A 23,400-nucleotide genomic window follows, 5' to 3' on the forward strand; every position below is an offset into this window, starting at 1 on the left:
CTTTGTCATGTGGACTCTTTTTTCGTCCAGCTGAACCAGTCTGATTAGTTTGGGGGATACACTGGGAAACACTTCAGCTGAAATCCAAGACACATAATGATATTTCCCCAAAACAACAGCAAGGAGCTCTGTCTCCATGGCCTCTCATATTAGGCGTGCTTAAACGTGTTGCCTGACTTTGTCAACAAAATGACGCACTAAGTTTTTCAGCAGGTGCAAATTGTAAAAAAACAAAACAAAACACTGAGTAGACTTGAGAAGGCAACCTGTTTGAGCCAAAAACTGTGCCAGCGCGAGTGCCAGTATCATGTGATGGGAATGTTCACAGATCTTCAAGCCAATGGCAAAAACGGTGTCTTAAAACCACTTGTGCACTGAAAGAATGAGGAAGACCAAAAGTTTCTTGGTTGTGCCCTTAGAGTTTGCTTTGAAGTTTAAACTCAGTCCCACTGTTGCAATTTCATTTGTTGAAGCATAGCTATTGTAGTTTTTTTTTCCTCTGAAATAAAAATGTTAAGCCTGGGGACCTGACTATTTCAATTAAAATTTCACTCTCAATACATGAGAGGGCAGATTCTAAGCTTCTGTCAGACACTTTGGACTCTGTTGACTTTGGCGGGCCCGTGTGGACAGAATGATCCCTCTTAATTCTTTGATGAGCCAGTACTTCAGGCTTTATATCATAGAATTTCTCATCTGCTTCTTCTTAAAGAGTCACATTGATCACCCACAATTCATACTTGCTGTGGAAAATGGAGAGAGGCTGTTTCTTCTGTGTGCTGTGAATATTCTCGTGTGACCCTTCGACAGTGGTGTAAGACATTAAAAATTAGAACATAGAAAAGGTCAGTTTTGTCACTTTGGTCTATAGAGGTTTTACTATGAATAGTTGTTGGTTTTTATTATTACTTCAAACTCTTCACAGGCACTTTCAACCATTTTTGAGAACAGAAGAAGAAAAGTGTTATAGTAGTTTCTGGTGGAGAAACAAAAAGGTTTCGACATACTGCATCTATAAGAATGAAAGGTTCTTTTCACATTTACCACACACTTATCTTGTTTTCATATGAACACGCTGCTTCCTCGTACTGTGAGAAAAAGTTGTGTGTCTCAGGGTCAGCTGTGTTTTTGTGTGAGCTGCTGTCTGACTCGTATTTTTTGTCACACCCTTTGCTCTCTGTAATTTTCCACTGTCACAGTTAGAATAATCCTGACTCACTAATATTCAGAGGCTCCAGAGGGGTGACGAGGGCTGTCACAGTGGGTTTACTCATACTTATTCTACATCCCCTTTCAGTTACCTTGAAACAGCATTGATTGATGCATTTGAGTCAACCTAAAATACTTTTAAGGTCTATCCTGTCCTCTCAATCTGTATTTGTGTGCCGTCTGGATACAGCTGAGGATTATTAAGAGCTTGGGGCTTTCTTCTTTAATTTTTGGTGTAAAAGCCAAGTGTCCATACATGGATCATAGCACAACAACTCTCCAGGTTAGAAAATATCCAAAGTTATATTTTTGAACATTTTTGTCTCCATTGGCCAGGACAGCTAAAGAAAGACGAAAAATGTGGGGAGCAGAGAGTGGGGATGTGTAGTATATGTCTACAGCTGAGTTTAGGACCACAATCCCAAACTGCTGACAGCTCCACACAGTTATAGGTATTCAGTAAATATATGTTCCTTCATGATAAATCATACAAACTTACATTATTTGCCAATCATAAAATATTTAATTACATCCTACAACAATAATGTGAAAAAAAAAATGTTATAGGACGCTGCAAACATACCACAAAGAAATGTATGTCAAGTGTGACAGTGATGGTACATTTTTTCAAAGCCATGACAACACTCACTGAGAAAAGATAAAAGTATATTTCTCTCTTTATAAAGTGCTTGTTTGAGTTTCATAAAAGTGTGACAAACATGAAGACACATTTCCGCTTTTTGCAGCCCTGCAAAGGAAACATGCAGTTTTTTCATTTTGCAATCTTTAAGAGGAAGTTGAAGGCGAGCTGTTGTCTGAAGTGGGTTACCATAGCAAATGAACGCTCATTCATCATGAGATAATCAGTCAAAATTAATCAGTTTTTACAACAGTTGGTAAGTTTTGATTTTAAAAGACATTAAAAGTGACTGAACTGGAAATAAAAATGTTTTGCATTTTTTGTACATGAATTCACATCTCATAATTGGACTGCTTTGTAGTTTCCCACCACAGAAAAAAAAGAAAGTCTGACAAGTGAGTGAAAATTTCTTCACAGCAGAAGCGTAAAAAGTAAGAAGTGGTAGGCGCAACTACAGAAAAACCTTACGAAAGCCTTACATGCCCTGAAAAACCTTATACTCCCACCAACAGGCATAATTTAAACAAAACAACACTGATAAAAATCATTGTCATCAACATGTGTCATCAACAATTCAGCAAAGTGATGCGTTGTTATGATACTGAGACAGGTAGAGGATGTATCGTCCTATTCATAAAAGTGTGTGGAACAAAATTATGTACAATTTTCTTTTAAATAAGTTCACTCTTTAAGGAGCATTTATGCTTCAAAATATATAAAAAAAGTCATTTACAGATTTGGACAAGTAACAGACAAATTCCAACATCTTCATCATCTGTATTATTAAATCAGAGAAAATGAGCTTCACTACAGATGTCCTTTTTAAGTACTTATTATGAATATATACACAGAGACACATACAGCACACTGTTTCAATATCAGGATGGATTATTTTCACACATATTCACTAAAATGTCCATTTGGTCTTTTGATGTAGACATACACTGTGAGCTCCCAGTCTGGTTGCTTTGCCTCTTGGACACAAAGGACAACTCTCTGTTCCCCTCACCTGGGGAGGTGCTGGAAATGTGGCGGAAGAGCTTCTGGATGCCCGTGTCACGCAGGGAAGTCCTGAAGGAGCGAGCTGCGAACATGTAGAGAATGGGGTTGGTGGTGCTGCTGATGAAGACCATGGCTCCAGCAATGAAGGCCATGGTGTTCCTCACAGCCTCCAGAGATTCTGCTGCTTCAGAAGAGTCCCCCATGGCCAGGATGACCAGTGATAGGATGTTTCCTATGTGATGAGGTGTCCAACAGATGGCAAACACCACCACCACGCTGGCGATCAGGACAGTGGACTTGCGTTTGGACTTGAAGGTCATCTGAGTGATCCGGCTGCACAAGCAGCCATAGCAGACCACCAGGATGGAGAAGGGTAAAATGTAGCCCACCAGAGTCTCCAACAGCACACACACCAGTTCCTGGGCCACAGAGGTGTAAAACCGGTACAGACAGTGCTCCTCACCAGAGTCCTCTCCTACCACCTGAGTGGGGATTACAGGTATGCTGAACAAGAAGGCTGCTATCCACAGTGTGAGCAGGACCTTACTCAAAGCTTTTTTCCTCTTCCAGCCTGCTGAAGCGAAAGGATAACGCACAGCCAGAAAGCGCTCCACACTCATGAGGGTGATGAGAAAAACACTGCTGTACATACATGCATTGATCATGAACACCATAGCCTTACACGTGGCTTCTCCAAACACCCAGGAGTGAGCCAGAGAGTAGATCCACAGAGGCAGGGTGATGAGGACCAGCAGGTCAGCAACTGCCAAATGCAAGATGAGCACCACAGTGTGGGAACGCTTCTTAACATGTCTCAGGATAGTCCAGATCACCAGCAGGTTTCCAGGAGCTCCAACCAAAAATGACAGACCCAGGATCACACAAGCCACTGCTGTCCCACCCTCAAACTCCTCAGGAGCCATTTCTTCTGAAGAAGACGGGCCAGATGAATGGTTCATATTTCGAGTGTCTGTGCTGACAGTGGCGTCTGCATGAAAAGAGAAACAAAGTGCTGTACAAGCAAGTCTTCACTTCCCTTTAAGAATAGACAGCACAGGAAAGGGGTTTCCTCATAGAGCTATTAGAGTCACAGTGCGGTGATTCATGTATGCGTCATGGGGTCAAGAATTAGGGTTTTAAAAGAAAACCAGGGGATAAATGACTTAAAAAATCTTTTTAGAAAAGTTTTAAAAAGTCAAGACGGGTTGTTTTTCGAAGTTAAATGATTTAAGATGTGCCATTGAGGTGCAAGAGGAAGCCTTCCCCACTTGAGGCAAGACATCTAGTCAACTGAGTGATTAACTAACAATGGCTGTTCTTCCCATCACTCTGTTCAGGTCATATAACAGGCCAATCATTGTTTTATTTTCACAATTTTTCCTCATTAGAATGAAGAAGAAAAAAGACATGGTTAATATAATTTGTTGTGTATAACCGTGTAACTGAAAATAAAGTTTGAATTTACAAGAATAAAGTTGTAAGGGTAAAAAGGTAAATCTATGTTACTATAATCTATGTTATGTTATAAACGCTGTTACAAGCTAACAAGTAAAGAGGGCATAACCTTACAAGAAAAACAGGACAAGGTGGTACCGATGTGCTAGGAGAGGAGTAAGCTATTTATAAAACTGTACTGAATATAAATTCAGGAGATATTTCAAGTTCCTCTTTTCAGCACAGGTGGCTTGCTTCCCTCCAGAAAATCCTTAAAAAAAACAACACATTGACTAACCTCGACCTGGAGTTTACCTTGGTTTCTGTGTCACTCTATTTTACAGTCTGTGCTTTCTTCATAAAAAGTACAACTTATGGTAACACTTTACTTTAGAGGTCTGCAAATTTCATCACACTTACGTATTAATTAGAAAGTTTTTCTTCTTTTTTTGAAATTAGCACATAACTTCTTTAAAATAATGTCAAAATTTATTGTTGCAAGTCACAATTTGTAGGCTACTGTTTGTTTCTTCCAGTTTCTTTGAAATTGACTTCAAATTGCAAGGTAAGAAAGTGACGAATAGTAAATAATTTATTTGAACTTAAACACAACCCACCACAAAATGTTTCTAGAAGTATCCCAATGTTTCAGCTATTTCCGGAGAAGCAGGGGATAAATAGCTGCTTAGTTCTTGAAACAGAAGTTAGGTTCATTGTTTCCTCTGATAATTACCTTTGTAATGTTCAGTGAATAATTCAATTTCCCAATAAGCAGTTGATAGTTAGCTATTTGTTATTTAATCTTGCCAAGTTCTTCAGTATCAAGTTTGTTGATATGCATAATTGAGATCACATGCAAAATGATAAACCTTTATGATTAGGTCTATAATGTTTTACATGATACAATTGAAGGCTTCAGATGTGATAAACACCAAGAGTGGGGTTGTAAATTGGCCTTACCTGACTGTGATGGACACTGCAAGTACAGGTGCACTGCAGAACAGAATCTGGCCAGAAGTTGTGTGCTAATTTTCACCAAATTCTCATGAAATTTTGGGGATAATTTCAAAGAAATAAGAAAAAACTTTGTCTAATTATTACCTAAGTGTGATGAAATTTGCGGACCTCTAAAGTCAAGTGTTACCCAACTTATTTACTTAATGTATGACTTTATTCTTGTAATGTTAAGACTCTATACTCATAAATGTATAACTTTAATCTCATAAATCTCTTTTCCCATAATATGGCCCCAATACCCTTACACTATAGGGTAATTTGTTCTGGTATGTTAGCTATTAAAGCTAACATGCTGTCAAACTCTTTTACACCATAACCCCCAGGCTCTCATAAATGTACAAAAGATAAATTATATTATTAATTATTTTATAATTTAATTTATTATATTATTGTTACTTTACCCAGTCTTAATTATCACAACACTGTTTAACAGTAATATTCGCTAAGAAGAGGTTATACGTGACTATTAGCTTTAGCATCATGGTGTAGCTTACTTGTTATCAAATGCTAGATTCTTCTTCAAATACAGCCTAATGTTTGTGAGCATTTTAATGATCTACTGTCTTTAAAAAAAAAAGGGAAAAAAATGATTATGCATTATAAAGAGATTTTTGACAAAAAAGTTGATTTCCAAGTATTCATAATTTGCAGCACAGCAAATGTAACAACAGCATCTTTTCTGGCCATAGCGCAGCTATGTGAGAACAGTTGCTACAGAAAAACTTACATCACATTATGGAAAGATATGGCTAGTAAGGTTGTGTTTTTGCTCTCAGCGACAACTAGAACGGAGACAGGATGGTAAACATTAATGATATCACAGTAAATTGCATCTGGAAGCACTGTTTTAACTGTTACATTCTTTCAGAGCTAAAAGGCTCTATGAAAAAGTTCATCATTATAAGTTTTTGTCCAGTAATCAAACATCACATCTTCACATCATCATGTTTCAGTGACTCTTCACACAGATCAGTCATCGGCTTTATTCCTGGATTTGCTGCCCTCTGGCTTGTCTGATGTTGTACTACCAGCTCCCTGAGTTTTTGTGTGTGAGTGGCCATTTCCTGGAACAGCTGGACGAGACGGGACTCCTGGAGACTTCCTCGTAAGTTTCTCGCAAAGAAAGCGTACAACACGGGGTTCACTGAGCTGCTGATGAACACAAGTGCCCCTGAGCTGAAGACAACACCTTCTGGTACACAGTCATGCTCTGATCTGAGGATACAGAACAGATCAATAATACTGATCACATGGTAAGGTAACCAGCAGAGGATAAAGGCTATCACCACACTGTGCACAAGACGCATGGATTTCTGTTTGGAGGTGAAGCTCATTTTCCTAAACTGGGCCACAACAAGACAGTAACAGACACTTAAAATAATGAAAGGCACCACAAAGCCAACAAAGGTCTCCAGACATAATAAGACGATGGCTTGAGCGTCAGAGCTGAATTCTCTCATGAAACACTGCTCAGCTCCATCACTGTCATCCAAAGGTTGGGTCAGTAGAGATGTTGCTCCAAGAAGCAAAGCGAGGACCCATAAAAGAATCAGACATCTGTTCACAACATTCCTGGTCTTCCAGCGCATCATCAGAAATGGATGACAGATGGCGAAGAAGCGCTCTATGCTCATCAGAGTGATGAAGAAGATACTGCTGAACATGCACACACTCACAACATACACCAAAGTCTTGCATAAAGTTTTGTTGAACACCCAGGAGTGAGCCAGAGAGTAGATCCACAGAGGCAGGGTGATGAGGACCAGCAGGTCAGCAACTGCCAAATGCAGGATGAGCACCACAGTGTGGGAACGCTTCTTAACATGTCTCAGGATAGTCCAGATCACCAGCAGGTTTCCTGGAGCTCCAACCAAAAATGACAGACCCAGGATCACACAAGCCACTGCTGTCCCACCCTCAAACTCCTCAGGAGCCATCACCCCTGAAGAAGACGTATCAGGCGAATGGTCCAAGCCCGTTTGCTGACAGCGGCGTCTGCTTGAACAGAAAAACTGAGTGCTACAAAACAAGTCTTCACTTCCCTTTTGTGGAGAGGTTTCTAACAAGAGACTTGAGAGTCTCATACGTGATTTTATGAACGTATGTAAAAAAAAAAAAACAGTAAAGACAGTTACCAAAAATGATAAGTGTACACTATAAAGCTAAGCTACTTTTATCAAAACTTTATGTATCGGTTTGTGTAGTGGATTAACTTAATAGCTCTTAAAGTCTTTTTCATATCACAGCATATTTGATTACAACATAATGATTTCCTCGCAGGTCAAACAAAGGTGAAGTGCATTTCATTCTTCCTTTTTTTTTTTTTTTCGATACCAGCAATAAACCTTGAATCCTCTTTTTTAGGGAATAACCTACTTAAAAAAATGTGATGGCTAATGTCCAGAAATGTTTTAATATTGCTACCCTTGGAGTTCACAACCAGCTTTTCTTACCTGTTAAATGCATTTGCTGCAGTAATTAAAAAAACAGTAACGATTGACTGGTCCAGAGGCTGTAACTACAACTAATGTCCCTCTTTAGAAAATGAACGAGGATTTTAAATCAAATCCTATTCCTTTAAAAATAACTATTGTCTCTTTCTTCTTTAGCAGTTGGCTTTTCTGAAAGAACGAAGGATTTATTTCCATCTTGATCACACATGAGCTGGCTCCTCTTACATGATTCATTGCGATGTTGACAAGGCTGATAAAAAGCAAAGGTGTTGTCTTTATTCTTCTTTGACAACCTTTGCATTTATATCTGTAACAAAGCTCCCACCAACCTTAACTTTGGACTCTGTCAATTCTGTCTATTGCTTGGATTGCAACCATTTGAATGGTCAATTATTACCTTACCTTTCCCTGCACTGTTAGACACTGACTTAACAGTGTCTGGAGTCTTATATAGAGCTTCACATCACTGGACCTCATTCACCAATATTGTCTCAAGATCTTTCTCAATTTTTTTTTATAAACAGTTTGTGAATGAGGCACACTGCTCTTGTTTTCACCTTTAAAATGCAGGTCATGTATCTTTATAATAGGTAATTAAAGAAACGTGCATAAACAGAACAAAGTATAATTAAAGCATGAACCTCACAAGATTTTAAGTTATGGGTTTTGTATTAAGATTTATTGTTATCTATGAATTTAATCTGTTACTGATATTAAATGTAAGACGTAGTGCTTTCTACATTCCTTACATCTTTCCTACATCTCAGAACTAGAGATGCCATTGCATATGAGGTAGAAATCATGAACTGTGCAGCGCTTGGTAAATTTGTACGGTCTTTCTCCCTGAGTAAGCAGCTTTGATAGAAGCAGCAATAAAATAGCCAGGGACATGATGCTGATCCAAGAAATATTCACACCAACAATACCTCAACCAAATGCACCACCTTGATCATTCCCCTCTGCCGCATCTGTTTTTTTTTTTTTTTTTTTCTGATACCATTTGTCCAATAACACAGTTAGATGTTAGCTATTGCCATTCAGTTTTCATCTAGATAAAAGTACATCTTGCGCTAGTGTGTGAAACATTATACAGGCTAAAACTTTCAATTAGATACCAGCCCACAGGGCTGTAAAGGGGAATGCAGATGTGGATAAACTGGAAAAACAAGCCTTACAGGATCACAGGAGAACATTATAGACATACCACCCTGTAAATCTGAAGCCAAAAGATAAAGCAACATTACCAAAGAAGGGTAACAAATGAGGGTTACAGAGGTCACAGGAGGACTCTTTCATGATTTACATCAGAAAGCGGACACAGTAAATGCAACTGAAGGAGCACAAAGAAGGAAATATTGTTACAAGGAGGTCACACAAGACTCAACTAAACACTGTATCCACAAAACAAACATCTAACAGGATCATGGCTAGGCTTAGGAAAAGATAGAGGAGTGTGTTTCTTGACAGTCACAGAGATTAAAAAGATAGAAACCAGGAGATGAAATAACCCCAGGAAATGTATGACATGTTGGTTAGTTAGTTTGATACTTAGACAGATTGGCAGAATTTTACACTCCAGTCAGAACACAGCTGAACATAATTCTGTTGCAAAAGGCTTGGAAGAAAGTGTGAGTAAAAAAGAAAAAAAAGGAAAAACAGCAGCCTTTGAATTGATACTATATTAAAATCTACACCACAATAAAATATAAATGCGAGAGGTAAAACAACAACAAAACAAAAAACAAACAAAAAAAAAAACAGACAAAAATATTACATGTTAGTTAAATGTTGAGTTCAGCAGACTGATCGCAAGCCATCACTAAACTAACCAATGGTTACAAAAGATCATGATAGAAATGTTTAAATAGATTCTTTTATATGTGTTGGCATGCAAACGTTCCCCCTGTGCGTGGCATCTGCACTAATTCCCTTTTGTATTTCCCAAACTCAAGGTGAAACTGTTGATTCTTACGTTGGTAAACTGCCTGTGACAGAAGAAACTGAAATAAAACAATGGTTTGATCTTCAACAGTTATCATCAGTCAAAAAGAGTTCTGTAAAATAATATTTGTGGTAATAACCCTGATCCACAACAGTAGGTGGCGCTAATGCAGCTGAACGCTGAGCACTATCCGCTCCTGAATCGGAAAGAAGAAGATGAAGAGGGTGAGAAGCTAGTTGCCTGCTCGGTGAAGTAAACATGACGCTGTTGACAACTACGATGTTCTCAGTGCAGCTGCTTTAAAAGTAAACCACTCGATAAAACAACGTATTCAGATTATCATTGACGAGAGGCGAAAAGACCAGGTGTGGGTGAGGATTTTTTTATTAGTTGATGTCTGTTGTGTGCTACGTAGCCTTTAGGAAAGAGCGAGTGAGCTAGTATTAGGTAACCCACTGCTAGCCAGGTAAATAGCTAATGTTAGGGGCGTGAACTGCCAGTAGTACTGACAGTACTCGGGTTTGGATTTTAGGCTGTTTAAACACAATTTCCCCGATTTGTCGTTTGGATTGACTCACCGAAGTCTTAGTCAAAATGTGAACCCTGTTTTTTTGTAGTGAGAGAACCTAGCGTTGCTCTTGAACTGTGTAGTTTAGCTAACATATTCGACCGTGACGCTAGCCTTCAGTCTTTGACTTCAGTGCAGTTTTACACTGTTGTTTTAAACAAACATGTCAATTAGGAACAGACACGCACACACAAGCTTGTATGTGCATAAAGTATCGATAAAATGATTTACAAAGCTGTAAAATCAGCTCTTGAAAGTTTGGTCAACCCTCGCTAACCCACCTCTACTCTTACAGGTTTTGAGCTCTTGGATCAGGACAAGTCGATTTTCAACAGGTTGAAAAGTGGACTCTTAAGAAGTGCAATGCCTCTGCTGTTTTTGGAGAGGTTTCCTTGGCCCAGCCTGCAGACATACACAGCGCTGAGTGTGGCTTTGCTCGCTGGCAGCATCTTCAGTGCCTACACCACGGTGACAGACCCGGGGTTCGGGGCCCTGGAAACCGATGAAATACCAGCTCCTGATGTAGATCTTGAACATCTAAACAATGAAATCACTAACACAGAATTGGCCACTACTGTGCTGTGGTATCTTGTCACTGACAGTCTCTTTGTATGGGTGAGTGTCATTCAGTTTTGAACCCTTCTTTACTTGATGTGGTGATGTTGTTTAATACTAACTGACATTTCACTTTCTCTCTACTCCCCTAGGTCTTAGTCAACACTTTCTGTTGCTCTTTAATGCTTATAGCTAAAATGATTCAGTATGTGGTATTTGGCCCACTGAGAGTCAGTGAGAAGCAGGTGAGTTTCTGTGTCTACCTGCTTTGAAATGATGAGTGTTGTAAGCATTTTCCTGGAGTAATTTACTTCTAACTTCACTTCTTACTTTGTGTTTGCTCCCCAGCATCTAAAGGACAAGTTTTGGAACTTCATTTTCTACAAGTTTATTTTCATCTTTGGAGTATTAAACGTGCAGACAGTAGAGGAGGTAGTGATGTGGTGTTTGTGGTTCTCAGCTCTGGTCTTTCTCCACCTCATGGTACAGCTCTGCAAGGACAGATTTGAGTATGTAAGTATTGAATACCATAAACACCTCTTTTGATTCTAAGTAAGATTCAGGACACTATGTGTACACAGGGGTTGAATAATCATGACTTAATGAATTTTTGGAATTATGAATCTGTTTTGGTTTCCAGTGCACTCTCATCCCATGTCTCATTGAAATGTGAATGGGAATAACTCCAACATAGCTGAATCTAGTATTTTAGATTTAATCACTTAGTATGTCATAATTATAGATAAAAGTCCTTTCATAGCATTCTTCTAAGTTCATTTTGGGAATTTATAGCCTTTATAACTTGGACAGCTGAAAAGAGACTGGAATTGAGAGTAGGCCAGGGGTCAAATTAGGGGTTTGTTGTGACAAAGTCTATGTCTATGTACATGGGGGTCCACATCTATGCAAAAACCTGCCTACTCAATAAATTTTTAGTGTTTTAAAATGTAGTATTTTTGAACCAGTATGGCATTTAACAGGTGTAGGGATCTACATCTGTTTCACAAACCATTATAGAATTTATACAAAAGAATATGTTTGCATTTTTTTCTGTTTCATTGCCATCTGTTAGTGTTTAGATATGTAAGGGAGGAATATGCAATGATAAACATTTGATTTTTTTTTTTTTTTTTTTAAGAGAATGAGTGAGTGGAAGCCTAAAAGTCTTGAGAGCAACCAGACTCTTTTTGGTTCTGGCCTATTAATAGTTTCTTTTACTGGCTTGTTAGAGCACTGATTTAGTTTCAGTCACCACATTGACTTGACCCTGTATCAGATAGAGCTTTGCCTGTTGGGGTAAACAAAATATCAGATTTAAGCAGCTCCACGTAAGCAATGAAATTTAAAACTGGCATTAAGTTGGTATGTTGCCCGTGCTGTAATGCAGACTGGTTCAGTGTACCAGAAGGTCATTAGTGCTTACAGTGCTGTGTGTGAATGTACCGTGCTCTAAGAGGCTTGTGTTTGACTGCTCTCAGCATTTACTATAGATCTGCCTTTTTAATCTTTCCTTGAAGTCTGTCAGTGGGTTTAGCCCAGCTGTCTTCCTTCCTTTCTCTTTTCTGTGGGGTCTGACTCAAACCTGTGAAGAACGCAGGTTAAACTGCTAAAGATGATTGTATGCTGTATTACAGTGTTGTCAAGGTGCTGGGGAAGCCTTGGGGTCTTTAAGTCATACAGAATCAATCTCATTTCTTTAGATTGAGTATTACTGTATTTGTTAATGAAGTCATTATGTTTTCTTTACACTGTAGACAAGGTTTTCTGCCAGTCCAGTTTTCAGCATGGTTTTACTATTATTACCTTCACAAAGATGCTTTGGGGGAGTGTATGTGCAGATTTATCATACATCTGTTGTTTTAAGTTTCAAAATCATTTTGAGATAAATAAAATACAAAAATACATTACGAGTATCTCACTTAGCCACAAACTGAAACAACAACTTTACGGTTTCTCTTTCTACTTCATCACAAAATCCCCAGACAACAACCCATCCACTGTACTACTAGTTAGAACTCCCATCAGGTCGGTGCTTCAGACTGCCCCAAGGGGCCACAAAATTGTTATAAAAGCTCATCTGTCCCAGGAGTTATTAAATGACTGAAACCAAAAACTTAATTCTTGATTTGTCATATTCTTAAAATAAAAACCTTACAAGGATTTGTCCTCTTGTGTATCATGAAATTAATTTTCCTTTGCTCCCTGCATCTGAAAACCTGCAGTGACTGGTGTATGCTTTGTGAGAGAGAAATAAAAAGAACAATGCCCTTCATTTAAACATAAAATCACTATTTCAACAGCATTAATAAAGCTGGTTACTGCAGGCATCATACTGGATTGTTGTTATAGGCTTTGTCAGTTAGTCTACACATGGATTATAGGGAGTGTTTTGAAGTTTAAGTTAAAAAAAACCCCTCTCTGGCCCGTTTTCATATTGTTTACAACATATTCCATGTCAAAACTGAAGACATCCACAACATCCTTCCTCTCAGCCACAGTTGTCATGGGATAAAACATGATAAAATTTCCAAAAAGACACCATGGACTCAAAATTATTTTTCACTCAGGACACCTGGACTTTCTGTCCGTCACCTCCTTAATCCTGGCTCCAATAACCCACTAATGATGTCCTTTCCTCCCCTACAGCTGTCTTTCTCGCCGTCCACTCCCATGAACAGTCATGTGCGAGTGCTTTGTCTGCTGGTTTCCCTGCTCCTGGACTGCTGTGGCCTGGCTGTGGTCTGTGGCCTGCTGGGAGCTTCCCATGGCATGCACACCCTCTCTTTTATGGGAGCAGAGGTGAGAACCTGTGGCCACTATTAGGGGTGGGAGAAAAAAATCATAGTAACCGGATTTTTTGATACACTAAATAAATCCTACAAACTGACTCACATGTGATGTTCATTTTTGGGAAAATATGGCTCCAGATATAGTCTGTGGACACCATCATCGTCATTCAACTTTTCACTTGGTCTGGTGTTCAAAAAGTGAACTAAAAATCGCAAAAATTGGGAATATCGAAGAATCACAATTTAAACTGAATTGGCTCCCTAAAAAACGTAAAAGAATCAACTCGGTAAAAAAGCATGTCGTCCCAGCCCTAGCCACTACTATACAAAAAGGAGGCCAATTGTGTTAGTAAAGCCTTTTTTGTCCGAATCAACATAAATAATTTAAGTTTAACCTTACATCCATCTATTTTTAAAGATATGTAGTTATATATATATTTTTTATGTTTGTCTTGGGTTGAGCTTTGAAAAATTTGCAATCACAGGAGGTTTAAGCAGGATTTCAATGTGGAAATGAATGATTTTTTGAGAAGATGTTATTCAACTGTCCACCAATTTTTTAGCAGTTAAAAATGAAATTAAAGTGCACCATTCAGTCACAGAGATAACAACCATGCTTATGCTTTCGAATTTTGGATAATAGTATTTGGGAAGTATATTCCAAGAACAACATCCACCTGGAACCTTTATTTTTTTTTTTCAGTGTCTGCTGGTGACTGTACGCACCGGGCATGTCATCATGCGGTAAGTCACTTAAAAAACTCCTTGTACAAACACAATCTGTAGTTGTCTAAGTGACCTTGCGAGTCTGGATTTAGACACGGGCTATGGTTACATTAGCACCAGTATGAAAGGCTTCTTTGTCCAATAGAGAGTGGATATGATTACACAAGCAGTGGAAAAAACTCTTACAAGATAGAGCTTTGGCCATGGGTATAAACTTATAAACTGTCGTGAAGAGCTGTTCTGTGGCTTCATGTTGTGTTCAGAAATGTATCACAGTGTGTTAACATGTGTTGCTCATGACTCCTCTGTATATGAATATTTTGAACCCAGTACATTGACTCAGAGCTGCCATACGCGTGTTATCAAGTAAAGGAAGTCTTACAAGACACAAGCACACCATCAACCCTACCTGCTAAATGTTGCCTAAGCTTTCATGGCTGTCCCTGTCATAGGTACTCTATACACCTCTGGGATCTGAACCATCCAGGGACCTGGGAGAGCAAGGGAACATACGTTTACTACACAGACTTTATCATGGAGCTGGCTATGCTCTTCCTGGACCTCATGCATCACATCCACATGCTGGTAAGACAGAGGAGGAGTTTATCATCTGGTGTTACCGTGTCTTTGTGTGCTTGCCTGATCTCTAACTTTTCTCATCTTATGTTTTCCATCAGCTGTTTGGTAACATCTGGCTGTCCATGGCAAGCTTGGTTATCTTTATGCAGCTGCGGTATCTCTTCCACGAGGTCCAGCGTCGCGTACGCCGCCACAAGAACTACCTTTGTGTCATCAACAACATGGAAGCCAGGTGAAAACATTCTATATATTTTTTCCCTTTTTTCTTGCAATGTAATTTTTTTTCATTTTCTATCCTCTAATTATGATTAATATTTTATATAGTATAATTTAATATTTTAATTTCTTTTCACAGATTTGCGGTTGCTACAGCAGAGGAACTGGCAGCCAATGATGACGACTGTGCTATCTGCTGGGATACCATGTTGACAGCTCGCAAATTACCCTGTGGCCATCTTTTCCACAAGTACGGTGTTTTCTGAGTCAGCAGGAGTTAATTCCATTTATACTATTGGTGCCAAAATATTGTTAATGGCTTGCCTCTATCTGTCCATGGGACAATAGCTAACAGATCAATAATGTCTCTTTGTGTTATTGGGCACAAAACACTTTGTTGAAGTGTGAAAGTTGAAAGTGAGGTCAGATGAGTCAGTTGTGTGAGGTTGGCCACACACTAGACTATTGAAGGTCTAATTTGCCAACAGCTTTACGTCAATCAGCCACCTTTGAGTTCACATATTTGACTTTTTCTGAGCCCCAAACTTAATGTTTACCTTCTAGGCAGAGAAATACCATAATGACATTTGTAAGCGTTGTGATGTGTTTTTACAGCTCGTGTTTGCGCTCATGGCTGGAGCAGGACACATCATGTCCAACATGTAGGAAATCATTGAACATTAGTGGGGACGGGGGCCAGGTGAGAGGCCAGGAGCAAGGTGGGGAGGACAACATTGGTGCTGTTGGGGCTGCTGCAGAAGCTAGGCCTCATATCAACCAACGCAATCACTTCTTCCACTTTGACGGTAGGTCTGAAAAAGTAAAATGACGTCGCACAGGCTTTGTGTGACAGCAGTGAATTATAAATCAGTGCATCACTTACAGGATCCCGCATTGCCAGCTGGCTGCCGAGTTTTTCAGTGGAAGTGATGCACACCACAAACATCTTGGGCATTGCACAGGCCAACAACTCCCAGCTCATGGCTATGGTGAGTCCTGGTTCACCCTGCTGTTGTTCCAAAGTTAGAATTTTAGACGACTTCTGGAGCTTCTTCATACTTGATTTTCCTGAGGTTAAATGTTTCAGCTGTCACTCTGCCCCACCCATCATTCTGTTTTCCTGAGAATCCAGTTTTTCCTTGGTTATGCACAAATGCAAGCTGCTTTACTGACTTTGCTCTAAGGGGTGTAAGAGGGTTTGAGTTTTTTTTCATGCTGCTACCTGATTATACAGAAACTGTGTTGGCGAGTGAAAAGGCACATTAGATATTCAAACATTCACTTTACTAGCTCTTAACTTTTCTGTTTCTCTCTTTGCTTTTGAATTCTCTTCTGGTCATCAGGCTCATCAGATTCAGGAGATGTTCCCTCAGGTTCCCTCATACCTGGTAATGCAAGACCTGCAGCTGACTCGCTCAGTTGAGGTCACCACTGACAACATCCTGGAGGGACGCATTCAGGTGCCTTTCCCCACGCAGGTGAGGAAATCATTAAATCATTATTATGTTGTGACTTTATCATATTTACAACTTTTAGGTTTTGTCTGTTTGAGATTTTGGTCTGTGCTTCTCGGATCTCTTTAAATCGATTACTACTCACATGATAAGTACTTGTTCCTCCTCTAGGCCATAGAGCGTGGTCCTCTGCAAGTAAACTCAGCAGCAGATGAGCAGCCTGGTCCAAGTGGAGGAGACGATCAGGGTCTCAGTGAGTCAGACAACATGGAGGTCAGAGGAGGGCGCTTCTCCAAGTCAGCCGAGGAGAGGCAAAAGATGTTGAAACAGAGGAAAGAAGAGATGCTGCAGCAGGCGCGCAGGTTTGTACACTCCTCATAAGCAGGCATGAAGAAGTTAGGCTGAAAACAATTTCCTGGGGTGTGACTCCTTTTGATTAATTTTATCTCGGGCTCAGCTTTGTTTATGATAAAATAGACCTTCCACCCACCAACCAAGGCTGAACAAATAAAGTGTTTAAAGGTCTGCTTTATTTGGCTCCCAGAACAGCTCAAAGGCTCAGTCATACACAACAAACAACTTGTGACTTTTACATGCTGATTTTCAAACATTATAGTATTAATAGCAGGGAGTCCTAGTTTCCTTCTTGCCACAGTTTTTTTTTATAGAAATGATCATATATGGTGTATCACTCCCTGTAGGAAATATCTGATCAAGAGTCCAGAGGACCAGGATGAGGATTTGCCTGGACTGGAAGAGGACATTGTTCCTGAGTTGGACTTGACTGTTCTGAGACGTAGAACCATGGCAGCAGCTGCAGAGAGACGCATGCACAGTCAACAAGACCCAGCACCCTGAGACACTGATGCGCTCCAGCAGGACAGTCATCACCCAGAGAAACAGCTATATGCCCAAACCACCTTCTTCCATTTGGTGTACAGTCAGTGGTCGTTAACTCTTCAAAATAATATTAAAAAGCATAGCAAACATGGCCTTTGGACTGTTTCAGGCTGCCTAAATAAAGTGGGACTACTGTTAATGGGTTTGGTAATCGAGTATTCAGAGCATCTTATAAATTGTTGGCTGCAAGTCAGGAAATGCAAGGTTGCGTTACCCCTTTATTCATGTGCCACACATCGCAACCACCAGCTTCAGTGGGGGGCCAGTGTCTATCATTACTGAGACTGGCTTTAAAAAAAGCATGCTTTGCAGTCAGAGGAGTTTTGAAGGGTTTCAGTACTAGGTAGAGCTTTTTGGGGTCTTTTATGTTTTCTTTTATCAAGACGTTTTCTTTTCATTTGTTTTGCCTCATAATGGAGAGCTACATATTTTGGATGAAGAAACTCATCTGACGTGTTATTATTTCAAGTGTTTTAACTGTGAAGTAAGTGTAGGCAAAAAAAATACAAGAGGTTTTTATTTCTTACCTCGGAGTAAGAGAATGTCACTTTAGTATTGTTCAGCCTTTCTGTCAAATATGAATGTTCCTATCAAAGTAATGCTGCAAACGAAGTGTTCCTGACCCACATGGGTTGGTCTGTATTTAGTGTGTTATATCACCTGTTGTAAACAGTTTGCATTTTGTTATTTAACAAGGGGGAAGTGTGCATGTCAAACTTTATAAAGTTCCCATGAGATGCACAGGCAACAAAGGAGATGCAGTATATTTTATACAATTACAATCAGGTGTCATCCTCTTGCTGTCTGTCATGATTTTGTTTTTCAACCATATTGAAGTGATTCAGAATATTATTTTCCACCAGTAATGAGCTCCATGGTTTTTGTGATCCTTGCCCATCCTCTCTTCTTTGTTCTTTTTTCTTTTTTTTTGTTTCTTTTTTGGATCAGGCTGCTTATTTAGAAATCATACCAGTCCTGAAATAATCATCCTATTTTCAAAGATCTCATCTGAAAGTTTTAAAACAAAGCTCAACATGGAATGGGCCCCAAATTAACTTGATTTGTACCGAGTTAAGACATATCTACAGACACAAAATAAAAATGCTGTATTATTTGTCCTTTCAATGCAAGGATAGTTTAGGGGAAATGCACATGAATCTAGAGAAATCGATTTTTTTCTTTATCCCAAAGAGCAGCCAACAAAGTTCATTTGAAAACTTAAGTCTTGTGATCTCAATTCTGTGTATGACTTTATTGCTCAAACTCAATCTGAGGATGTTTAAACATATTGGACATCAATTTAGGATTTCATTTCATCTCAATGCAACCCGCTCCCTGAAAAAGGATGACTTGTTTCAGTTTTCATCAGTTGTTTAACAGGTTAATTTACATGATACGTTTCTATTCATGGGATATCTTCATAACCATCACATATTTAATCAAAAGTGAAATATTTTTTTGGACTGGGCTTCCCTGTATTTGTGCCTAAATCGAGAATGGATCAGTCATGGATAATTTCTGTAAATCTAGATTTTGTAAAATATGTTAATACAAACAACTCAATAAACAGAGCTTCTACAGCTTTTTAACAAAACACACTTTTATCTGGTCATTTTTTTTTTAGATAAGCCTACTTTGGCCTCACTTTGTCCTGTCTACCAGTTTTCTGTATTTAACAATGGCCCTACATAACTTTTAAACACATTAGCTTGTCACTTTGCATCCTGTGCAAAGTTGAAGAAAACAAGACAGTCTACTCTCAAAACTATAGCGTGCTTTGGCAAATCACCACATTTCAACAGTGGGTGATGATGCATTTGGGAATCTGTCTTTATCTGAAAAAAGAAAAACAACAACAAAAAAACCCACTACATATTTTGAAAATTACTCACAGTACCTTTTGAGAGGGGAAAAGCCAAAAATACATCAGTGTAATAAGACTAAAAATTAAAGATATGGTCTTTTTTACTTTAACAGAACACGTTTGAATTAACTATTTATAATACAGTATTATTTCATTTTAAACTGCCATGCTGCTCAGGATTTTACATTAGGATGTGAAATTTTAACGATCCATTGACGTCAGTAGGCTGCGCCCCTCATCTCCAGCGTCTCTGCCACGTCATACAGGAGGACACATGCCAGGCGGAAACACACCCACGTTGTCCACTTTAATGATGAAGCCCAACCTCATTCAAAACTAGTACAACTTCCCGGTTGTAACCATACGATACCTCAGTCTAGGAATATAATTCGAGATTTTCTTCTTTTGGGATTTTCTGTCGGTGAGTAGTTCGGCTGAATGACACTAAGTTAGCCAGTTAGCTACTTAGCATAGCAATCAACCCCTGAAGAGGTAAATCGTATATTTACAGTGTAGAGAGCTTTATGACCAACACTAAATGGGCAGACTGGCTGCTTCGGTGAGGCTGGTCTCAACTGGGGATTTAACATGACTTCCGGAAAGACCGAAACAGTTTAAAACAAGAGAGTTAGCTATCAGTATAAGAACTGTTTGGTGTTTACTCCTAACATTAATCTGCATGAACACTCTTAGCGTTGTTACATTATCTTTGTAACTCCTCCAACATAAGCAGATTGTTAAAATGTCACCCTGACCTTTACAGGGAATTCTCTGTGTTTCAGGGTTTGTTACAACAGATCATTTAAATCATCTGTTGTAACAAACCCTGAAACACAGCTTTTCTTTTAGTAACTGTTGTCGGGAAATGATGACATCAGTACAGCGTAATGGTTTTTTGCTACCATGGTAACAAAATTACGTCGTGTTTGGCTCTATTAAGTTTATTAGTTGAAAATTGTCACCTAATTTAAGAGTGTACATACTTGGAAAAAATAAATTTAGTGTCACTGCCACCATCAACTGCAGTAATCCCGTTGACCTGTCCATGTGAATAGGATCCTCTCATATTACACATCCTGAACCAAATCCTAGTAAAAGGACTATTGCTAAAGTAGAGTAATGTTAAGTAAAGTAAAGTAAACTTAAGACTTTCATTAGTACATATTAGTACATATTCCAAATAACTTGTGACTGACCACGGAAGCAAAGCAATTAAGTATTTGCCAGTTTTATCCAAGTATAATAGTATTTGTCAGATCAAAGTTCTGTGTATAGACAAACATTAGTCCTAGATGACACTGTGGCCATGTGAACCATACATGCTTAAACAGAGATATTGGATGGATTAGAAAAAGCTCAGTGGTGTAGCAAGATATCATTGTAGTACTTTGCATTCATCCATGTATGGGTGTGTGTGTGTGTATATGTCAGTGGACTTACCTGTTTGTGTGACAGTGTGTGTGTGTGTGTTTTTTTAAGTACAGATTGAGGAATGCTGCTGGACGAGACTCCTCTTTTTGAGCCCTCTCTGCTTCAGGATCTAGACTGGAGCAGTAACACCGTCTCCTTCTCTCCCCCGCTCTCCCCGTCCAGCCCAGGGGAAGGCCTGGTGCTCAGACCACTGTGTACGGCAGACTATAACAGGGGTGAGTCAGAGATGGAAGTAATAACATGTTCTCGTTTGGGTACTTTCAAGATGCAATGAACCTGATGAACACTGTGTGATAGATTTGATTGAACATATAGTCCTTATTTATCAGAGTTAAGTTTATAAGATTTAGGGAATTAAACAAAATCAAACTTGAAGAATCGGATGATGTCTCTCCTTCACATTAACCCATGTCTTTGTGTTGCAGGGTTCTTTAAGGTTTTATCTCAACTTACTCAGACGGGTGAAGTCACACCTGAGCAGTTCATAAGTAAGTTGTGCTTGAATGTAGTCCACTCTCACATCTCTTCACACACCAGAAATCACTTTAAAATACAGATCTTTGACATTAAATATGGTGTCTATTTGTTTATAGAAAAGTTTGAGCATATGAAGGCAACCGGGGACTACTTTGTTGTTGTTGTGGAGGACAAAATTCTGGGACAGATCGTTGCCACTGCAACACTGATCACAGAACACAAATTCATCCACTCCTGTGCTAAGGTAATACATATGTGAATTTTCACAGAGGAAACAACTTAATAAAGTCTGCATTTCTCTTAAAGACTGCTGCAATAAATATGTTACTCATTAATGTTGTGATTAGTGGAAAGGTGGTAATAAAAGCTTGTCATCATAAATCCAGTCAGGCAACCTTTACGACTGAATAGTACAGAAACATAATGGGTCTGGACTGAAAGATACGAATGTAATAAAGAAACTTCTATGACTTGATCTGTCTGCAGAGGGGGCGAGTGGAGGAGGTTGTAGTAAGCGACATGTGCAGAGGGAAGCAGCTGGGGAAGCTGTGAGTAGACCTGCAGAAGAAATGTCAATTTCTTTGTCAGATTTAAGACCTTGTATATATGCTATTGATACTCATGAAAACAAGAAAATAAGTTAGGAATTTAACAAACCCTTGCTTTTTTTCTGTCCCTGTAGGTTAGTTTCAACTCTGACCCTCCTCAGCAAAAAACTGGACTGTTATAAAATCACACTGGAATGTGCACCCAAAAATGTAGCCTTCTACCAGAAGTTTAGCTACACCGCTTCAGATGAGACTTACATGCAGTGTCGATTCCACGACTGAGGACTACAGCAGCCACAAACCTCTAATGAGAGGGCATGGACCACAACTTCACACATCCACTGACAACAGAACTTCAACTATAAATTCTTCCTGTGACTTAAGGAAAGCAGCAGAAGGATGAGTGCTTGGTCGTAGTTCATACCAGACACTCGCCCTGATTTCAACATACCTGATTAAACCTAAACGTATGAAGAAACCTTTTTCTTAATGCTTCATCATAGTCTGCCCCTCTGGTGACCATGGCTACCTCGGCAGGGCGGAGCTCTGTCCTCATCGTCCCCCACCATTTGAAGAAACGAATGTCAGTTACTGTTAATAAAATGTCTTACTGTGTTTCATAGTTATGAAATAATTTTACATAATCAGAGTAAAATTAGATTATCTAGATCTACCATTGAATTAACTGTGAGTACATATTTCTGCTTTGGAAAAACACAGGACTAAATTATCTCTAAGGCAACTTATTATGAAGTTATTCACTACAGACCCAAGTCTCTGGAACCAGACTGGTGGTCAAAACCTTCTCTCTTGGATCTCTGATGCATTAATCAATAAGAGCAAATCACCAAAGAAACAAATCCCTTTCTTTACATGTGATTACTTCTCAAGGTTTGGGGTTTTATTTTTTTATTTTCTGAGCAGAATTTTTTTTTTTTTTTTGCTTTTTTCTTTCTCTGTGACAGTGGTGCGTCATTATTAGGTTTCAATAAAAGGCATGAAACCTGACTATCAGGAGGACTTAAGAGGCATGTAATGTTTCTAGATAGCTCTATATTTTGTGAGGCAGCAGAAAGAAATTAGCTTACAACCTTGAAGTTTTGTAATTGGTTATTTTAAATGATCACAAGCTGAGAGGATTTGAATGGGATAGGTAATTGAAAAGAGTGATTTTTCTACATGGAGACATATTTAAGTTTGTAATTATTGTAATATTTTGGAAAAGAGGGGAATTTATTTAATGTAATTTATTTCAAAATACATTACAAAAATTTTAAATACTCTGTGATCTACTGTGTCTTTTTTTTATCTGTCAAAAGTATGAAATCAGATGCTTGACTGAAAACAGGGGCAATGGTTGAGTTGTCATGATTACTACTCATATTTACATCAAGTTCTTTTCTATCCAGCTATTATTCAAACTGGTACAGCAAATTTGATTTTATTTCATTAGAAATTTGTTTTCTATTATTGTGCTATTTACCACCCCATATTTCTTTATTTTAAAATCCTTTTTTTCATTCCAGCCCCAACTTTTTAATTCCAAAGTAAGAATTTATTACATAACCATATTCATTAAGAGCCAATGAAAAGTAA

The 23,400-nt window shown here is 38.8% G+C and overlaps 4 protein-coding genes across 6 annotated transcripts; 2 read left to right on the forward strand and 2 right to left on the reverse strand.

Annotated features, from left to right (window-relative positions):
• Window positions 1-1,721: 1,721 nt before the first annotated feature.
• On the reverse strand, window positions 1,722-4,196 carry LOC141788037 (leukotriene B4 receptor 1). Its single transcript, XM_074666855.1, has one exon. The coding sequence runs from the start codon at window positions 3,808-3,810 to the stop codon at window positions 2,728-2,730; it is 1,083 nt and encodes a 360-aa protein (XP_074522956.1). The 5' UTR covers window positions 3,811-4,196; the 3' UTR covers window positions 1,722-2,727.
• Window positions 4,197-6,228: 2,032 nt separating this feature from the next.
• LOC141787846 (leukotriene B4 receptor 1-like) lies at window positions 6,229-7,269 on the reverse strand. The gene has a single exon (XM_074666528.1). It carries the CDS (start codon window positions 7,237-7,239, stop codon window positions 6,229-6,231), a length of 1,011 nt encoding a protein of 336 aa, XP_074522629.1. The 5' UTR covers window positions 7,240-7,269.
• Window positions 7,270-9,905: 2,636 nt separating this feature from the next.
• Window positions 9,906-19,057, forward strand: LOC141788168 (E3 ubiquitin-protein ligase AMFR-like). The gene is made up of 14 exons (XM_074667021.1): window positions 9,906-10,062; window positions 10,561-10,880; window positions 10,973-11,065; window positions 11,169-11,333; window positions 13,467-13,619; window positions 14,313-14,353; window positions 14,788-14,920; window positions 15,013-15,146; window positions 15,270-15,380; window positions 15,746-15,936; window positions 16,016-16,119; window positions 16,474-16,608; window positions 16,756-16,946; window positions 17,286-19,057. Exons 2-14 carry the CDS (start codon window positions 10,629-10,631, stop codon window positions 17,440-17,442), a joined length of 1,860 nt encoding a protein of 619 aa, XP_074523122.1. The 5' UTR covers window positions 9,906-10,062; window positions 10,561-10,628; the 3' UTR covers window positions 17,443-19,057.
• A 524-nt stretch (window positions 19,058-19,581) lies between these two features.
• On the forward strand, window positions 19,582-23,083 carry gnpnat1 (glucosamine-phosphate N-acetyltransferase 1). 3 transcript variants are annotated; one of them, XM_074666650.1, is made up of 6 exons: window positions 19,582-19,769; window positions 20,780-20,994; window positions 21,205-21,267; window positions 21,373-21,500; window positions 21,743-21,804; window positions 21,939-23,083. In XM_074666650.1, exons 2-6 carry the CDS (start codon window positions 20,841-20,843, stop codon window positions 22,084-22,086), a joined length of 555 nt encoding a protein of 184 aa, XP_074522751.1. In that variant the 5' UTR covers window positions 19,582-19,769; window positions 20,780-20,840; the 3' UTR covers window positions 22,087-23,083. The 3 variants fall into 3 exon arrangements, with proteins under 3 accessions (XP_074522751.1, XP_074522750.1, XP_074522749.1); XM_074666649.1 differs by having other exon boundaries at window positions 20,828-20,994; XM_074666648.1 differs by having other exon boundaries at window positions 19,583-19,769; window positions 20,833-20,994.
• Window positions 23,084-23,400: the final 317 nt, after the last annotated feature.

Source organism: Halichoeres trimaculatus, unplaced genomic scaffold (genome assembly GCF_033239565.1).
Source record: "Halichoeres trimaculatus isolate MK-OKI-2021-1 unplaced genomic scaffold, fHalTri1.1 fHalTri1_scaffold_3, whole genome shotgun sequence".
NCBI classification, from domain to species: Eukaryota; Metazoa; Chordata; class Actinopteri; order Labriformes; family Labridae; genus Halichoeres; species Halichoeres trimaculatus.

What these genes read in the sequence shown, in the direction of transcription:
- gnpnat1 (XM_074666650.1), top strand. Translation starts at nt 20,841, where the DNA reads ATGCTGCTGGACGAGACTCCTCTTTTTGAGCCCTCTCTGCTTCAGGAT. An exon ending in TACGGCAGACTATAACAGGG is followed by an intron (nt 20,995 to 21,204) that starts GTGAGTCAGAGA and finishes TTTGTGTTGCAG; the next exon opens with GGTTCTTTAAGGTTTTATCT. An exon ending in GGGAAGCAGCTGGGGAAGCT is followed by an intron (nt 21,805 to 21,938) that starts GTGAGTAGACCT and finishes CTGTCCCTGTAG; the next exon opens with GTTAGTTTCAACTCTGACCC.
- LOC141788037 (XM_074666855.1), bottom strand. Translation starts at nt 3,810, where the DNA reads ATGAACCATTCATCTGGCCCGTCTTCTTCAGAAGAAATGGCTCCTGAG.
- LOC141787846 (XM_074666528.1), bottom strand. Translation starts at nt 7,239, where the DNA reads ATGGCTCCTGAGGAGTTTGAGGGTGGGACAGCAGTGGCTTGTGTGATC.
- LOC141788168 (XM_074667021.1), top strand. Translation starts at nt 10,629, where the DNA reads ATGCCTCTGCTGTTTTTGGAGAGGTTTCCTTGGCCCAGCCTGCAGACA. An exon ending in ACCGGGCATGTCATCATGCG is followed by an intron (nt 14,354 to 14,787) that starts GTAAGTCACTTA and finishes TCCCTGTCATAG; the next exon opens with GTACTCTATACACCTCTGGG. An exon ending in TCACTTCTTCCACTTTGACG is followed by an intron (nt 15,937 to 16,015) that starts GTAGGTCTGAAA and finishes CATCACTTACAG; the next exon opens with GATCCCGCATTGCCAGCTGG.